A 5,774-nucleotide genomic window follows, 5' to 3' on the forward strand; every position below is an offset into this window, starting at 1 on the left:
TGTGTGTGTGTGTGTGTGTGTGTGTGATTTATTCCAGCAGGTGTTCATCTTGAGTCTTAAATTGAAAAAAACGTCATTAAATTTAGTTAGTGTATTTGTTGGGTCCGAAACATAATGATACGTTGGTGGGTTTATTCGGGGTTCAATTGAGTTACTCAGATGTTCGGGGTTTTGGGGTTTCACACTGTGTATTTTTAATCTGTGTCGAAGCCAATGAAATAAATAGCAGGTGTGGTACACTTTAGTTCTGCTCCAGCTGTCTTAGGACTCACACGTTTTATTCCTTGTCCTACTCGCCTAATACACATTGCTAGCAAGGATGGCTCAGAGTGTAACAGGTTATGGGCCCAGGAACAGACTGTATTTTGACGGTGATGAGCGCAAGTACGAGTTATGGGAAGTGAAGTTTTTGGGCTACATGCGGCTACAGAAACTGCATAATGTGATTGATCCTCCTGCATCAAGTACGACTGCTGCAGACGTTACCAAAAATGCCGAGGCATTTGCGGAGTTGATTCAGTTCCTGGATGACCGTAGTCTATCCCTTGTGATGCGTGATGCGAAGGACGATGGACGTGAGGCACTGAGGATTTTACGGGAACACTACTTATCGAAAGGTAAACCCAAGGTCATATCACTGTACACGGAGCTCACAACGTTGCTTAAGGGAGAAAACGAGAGTGTTACAGACTATGTGATTCGAGCCGAGACGGCGGCAACTGCACTTAAAACGTCTGGTGAAACTATTAGTGACAGCTTGTTGGTGGCAATGGTGCTTAAGGGTTTACCTACGGAATTCAAGCCATTTATGACTGTAATTACACAAAGAGAAAAGGCATTGACATTTGCTGAGTTCAAGGTGTCTCTCAGAAGTTTCGAGGAGACAGAGAAGTCGTGCGGCGACAAAAGTGACAGTGACAGAGTGATGAGGATAGAGTCTCGTAAATTCAGTGGTACGTGTTTCAAGTGCGGTCTTCAGGGTCACAAATCGGTCGACTGCCGTGTCTCTAGACCGAACCAGACTTTAAGAAGATGGTGTGAGAACTGCAGGAATAACTCCCACGATACGAAGTTTTGTTGGAAGAGTTCGGGGGGTAACAGTGGTAAAGACTCTGCCAGGAACGTAAAAGATTATAGTGATGATTATGACAGTCAGAGCCACAGTTTTGTGTTTAAAGTGGGGCTTCGGAGATCAGAGACTGAATCATGTGTTGTGGTTAACAAGTTAATGGTGGACTGTGGTGCAACTACTCATATAATCAATGATGACTCCAAATTTGTGTGTTTTGACAAGCAATTTGATCCTGAGACATTTTATTGAACTAGCTGATGGTAGTAGAACAAATAATCTGGTTAAAAAGAAGGGTGATGCCTGTGTTACCCTTGTAGACTCTTGTGGTAATGTTCATACAACAATTCTGGAAAATGCTCTATGTACCTTCCTTCAAGCAAGATATTTTCTCGGTTCAAGCTGCCACTGAGAAGGGTGCATCAATCGAGTTTAAACCAAATTCTGCAGAGTTAACATCTACAAACGGTACAAAGTTTGACATAGTTAAGCATGGTAGACTGTATTTCTTAAACAATACTGTGTGTTCAAATAGGGCGTCCTATACATTGAGACAGTGGCATGAAATTCTCGGTCATTGTAATGTGAGTGATATTTTGAAACTTGAAGGTGTAGTGAACGGGGTGAAAATTAGTGACAAAAAGGACTTTGATTGTGGCATTTGTGTTAAAGGGAAAATGACTCAGTTTAGAAACAGACAAGCTGATGAGCGTTCAAAAGCTAAACTAGATATGGTACACTGTGACCTAGCTGGTCCCATTGATCCTGTTGCCAAGGACGGTTTTAAGTATGCACTCAGTTTTGTTGATGATTACTCCGGTCTTATCATGATATACTTCCTCAAATATAAGTGTGACACCTTACAGGCAACTAAGCATTTCATAGCAGACATTTCTCCCTATGGCTCAGTGAAATGTCTCAGAAGTGATGAAGGTACGGAATTTACTTCTAATGCATTCGCAGATTTACTCGTGGAAAATAAAATCAAGCATGAAATGTCTTCTCTCTACTCACCTCACCAAAATGGTACCGCTGAAAGAGGCTGGCGTACTCTTTTTGAAATGGCCAGATGTTTACTAATAGAGTCTGGTCTGCCAAAGTTTCTGTGGACGTATGCCGTTATGGCCTCTGCTTACATTAGAAACAGATGTTATAACCTTAGGATTAAGAAGACTCCATTCGAGGCTTTTGCAGGTAAAAAGCCAAATATTAGTAATATGCACATTTTTGGTTCTGTATGTTATGCCTATGTACAACAGAAGAAAAAACTTGGTGCCCCGAGTGAGGATGGAATTTTTGTAGGCTATGATAAGTCTAGTCCAGCATACCTTGTATATTTTCCAAAGACTGGTACAGTAAGGAAAGTTGGATGTGTCAAATTTACCAGGCCTAGCGTAGATGTAAGTTCAGATGTAGCATGGGGTAGTGAATGTGACTGGACTACAACACGTAGTACTGACACTGAAGCTAGCCCAGAAGTTGGTAACCAAACAGAGGACAGTGTGTGTTTAAGGCGGTCAGAAAGAGTAAAACGTAAACCCATATATTTTGGTGACTGTATTGTTGGTGATGAAATGGATGAGGCTTTGGATAGTATTGTGAATTGTACTGTTGACTATTGCTATAAACTAGCCAGTGTACCTTATACATATCAAGATGCTATTGCATCTCCTGATTCTGATAAATGGCGAGAAGCTATGGAATTGGAAATGAAAGCTCTAAAGGATAATGAGACTTTTGAGCTTACTACTTTGCCTGAAGGTAGAAAAGCTGTGGGAAGTAGGTGGGTATATGACCTGAAGTTTAACCCTAACAATGAGACAAGGTACAAGGCTCGTTTTGTTGCTAAGGGTTACTCTCAGGAGGCAGGTATAGATTAACACGAAACATTTTCCCCAACTACTAGGATCACATCTGTAAGAACTTTAATGCAGTTGGCTGTACAACATGACCTGGTTGTTCATCAAATGGATGTAAAAACTGCCTACTTAAATGCACCTATTGATTGTGAAATTTATGTTGAACAACCCAAGGGTTTCTGTGTGGAGGGTAATGGTGGCGAGAAGTTGGTGTACAAATTAAAGAAATCCTTGTATGGTCTCAAACAAAGTGGTAGAAATTGGAGTTCACTGTTGCACTCATATTTGGTTGACCTAAGTTTAACTCAGTCATTTGCTGACCCATGTCTTTATACCAGAATTACTGATGATGAGGTAACCAATATATTAGTTTGGGTTGATGACATAATAATTGCGGCCAGCAGTGATGCAAAATTGAAGAACATGAAGGAAAGTCTGGGTGATAAATTTAGGATGAAAGATCTAGGCAAAATTTCCTGGTATCTAGGTATACAGTTTGTGTGTGATGATAATGTAATTAAAATGAATCAAACTAAATATGTGGAAAAGATCCTTGAGAAATTTGGTATGCAACATTGTAAACCTGCCTATACTCCTTGTAACATGGATGTGAACAAAGTATGTATTAGTTCTAGTGAATCAAAACTGGCTGATATCAATATGTATAGAGGATTAGTTGGAAGTCTGATCTATGTAATGACATGTACTATACACTGTGATAACCAAGGTGCCATAAAATTAGTTGAAAACCCTGTCCAGCATCAGAGATCAAAGCACATAGATATTAGATACCATTTTATTAGGATAGAGGTTCAGAGAGGTGTAGTGCAACTTAACTATGTACCATCTGATCAAAATATTGCTGATATGTTCACTAAACCTGTACCTAAAGTAAAGCTTTGTGATTTCAGTAAAGTTATTATGGGTGTGTAGATAGTTAAAACAGGAGTGTGTATTGATTTAATGTGTGTTGTATTGTATATACCCATCATTAGTTTCAGTGGGGGTGTTGGGTCCGAAACATAATGATACGTTGGTGGGTTTATTCGGGGTTCAATTGAGTTACTCAGATGTTCGGGGTTTTGGGGTTTCACACTGTGTATTTTTAATCTGTGTCGAAGCCAATGAAATAAATAGCAGGTGTGGTACACTTTAGTTCTGCTCCAGCTGTCTTAGGACTCACACGTTTTATTCCCTGTCCTACTCGCCTAATACACATTGCTAGCAAGGATGGCTCAGAATTTAACAGTATGTCTATACCACCCACAGTCACGCAGGTAGAGGTTGGAGGACAGCTAGGTAACAGTGATCATAGGGAAATCAGGTACAATTTAAAATGGGAAGAAACTTTTAGAAGCAAAAACACTAGTAAAATACTTGACTTTAGGAGAGCAGATTTCGAGGAATTAAAAAGGTACCTCCAAGGAGTGGACTGGCAACGGATGCAGGGTGAGTTCAGGTCCGGAATGGAGTTGAGAGAGAGAAGGCAAGATGAGAGAGGTGAGGTGAGGTGTGAGAGTGTAGGACAAGAGGAGGGAAGATGTGTCCGCAAGGGGCGGAGGAGAGAGGGAGGGGGAGATAGGTGTGAGCATGTTGGAAGGTCAGGTTATGCTGAAATGAGAAAGGTGAGGTCGAGACGAGTAGATGAGGGAGTGGGGAGGATGGTAAGGGCCGAGATGAGGGGATTAGGTGAGGTAAATGTAGATAAATTGTGTAGATATTTCGTAGATAAAGTTCATACAGGTCAGTTAGCAAATATCCCTGTAGGGCAATAAGATCACAGAAGAATGACTCAAAATGGATGACTGCTAGGTTAAAACATTATATAGGGCGTAAGAGAAGTATATATAAGAGATTAAGGGCAGGTGAAGAAGTTTTAAGGTCACAGTATAATGAATTAGTTAAAACAGTCAGGAAGTTAACGAGGAAAGCTAAGAGCAGTTATGAATTAAAGGTAGCCAGCCAGGCGAAGACGGATCCCAAGGTACTTTATCAGGTATACAGGACGAAGAATAAGGATACAGTAGGTCCATTAAAGGCAGCAGATGGGGAGCTGGTTATTTCTGGGGAGGAGATTAGTAAACTTCTGAATGAGTATCTATTAACTATCTTCACCCAGGAAAACATGCAGGATATGCCAGATAGTGAACAGATGTTTAGAGCAGATGAGAATGAGAACCTGACAGATATTTCCATAACTAGGGAGATAGTGGAACAGGAGATAGATAGGCTAAAAAGTTCAAGACACCAGGACCTGATGAAATATATCCCAGAGTACTTAAGGAATGCAAAGAGGTTATTAGTGAGCCGTTAGTTTCTGTCTTTAGGAAATCACTGAGTCAGGTGAGCTACCAGTAATGTGGAGGCAGGCTAATGTAGTACCCATCTTTAAATAAATAATAAATGATTGGCACCTCGAGGCACCGTGGGAAAGAAAATGGGAATAATTTACTCGATTTAGTGAGGCTCCCCCTTAAAACTCCCGGGACGGAAAGAAAAACGTCAGCTATTTCAGAGTATTAGAAGGGAAACTCGCGTAAAATATCTTCTATTGAAAGGTAATGCATTATTATGTTCAATATTGGTAGGGAGAATTAATATAATTTACTTGCCCTTAAAACTTCCCTGTAAAACCAATGGAGGGTTAATTTTCCGCCTAAAATAGATAATTAATTTATTTGGATTCCTTTTGAGCTATCGCAGTCGAGAAAATGGATGGATATTTGAATAATTATAAGGAACCTTACAGGAATGTCAGCCGTAGTCTTCTGTTTGGTGAATTTAGATTGCAGATCGTGGGGTGTCGCGCCAGCCACAGCCAGGAGGCGCAAATCGGGGCAGAGAGA

General features: G+C 40.6%; 1 protein-coding gene across 1 annotated transcript; it reads left to right on the forward strand.

The window, feature by feature from the left end:
- Positions 1–319: 319 nt before the first annotated feature.
- LOC135097990 (uncharacterized) lies at positions 320–1,321 on the forward strand. Its single transcript, XM_064000162.1, has one exon. It carries the CDS (start codon positions 320–322, stop codon positions 1,319–1,321), a length of 1,002 nt encoding a protein of 333 aa, XP_063856232.1.
- Positions 1,322–5,774: the final 4,453 nt, after the last annotated feature.

This window comes from Scylla paramamosain, unplaced genomic scaffold, assembly GCF_035594125.1.
Source record: "Scylla paramamosain isolate STU-SP2022 unplaced genomic scaffold, ASM3559412v1 Contig39, whole genome shotgun sequence".
Taxonomy (NCBI): domain Eukaryota; kingdom Metazoa; phylum Arthropoda; class Malacostraca; order Decapoda; family Portunidae; genus Scylla; species Scylla paramamosain.

Coding starts and splice junctions, on each gene's coding strand:
- LOC135097990 (XM_064000162.1), top strand. CDS start 320: ATGGCTCAGAGTGTAACAGGTTATGGGCCCAGGAACAGACTGTATTTT.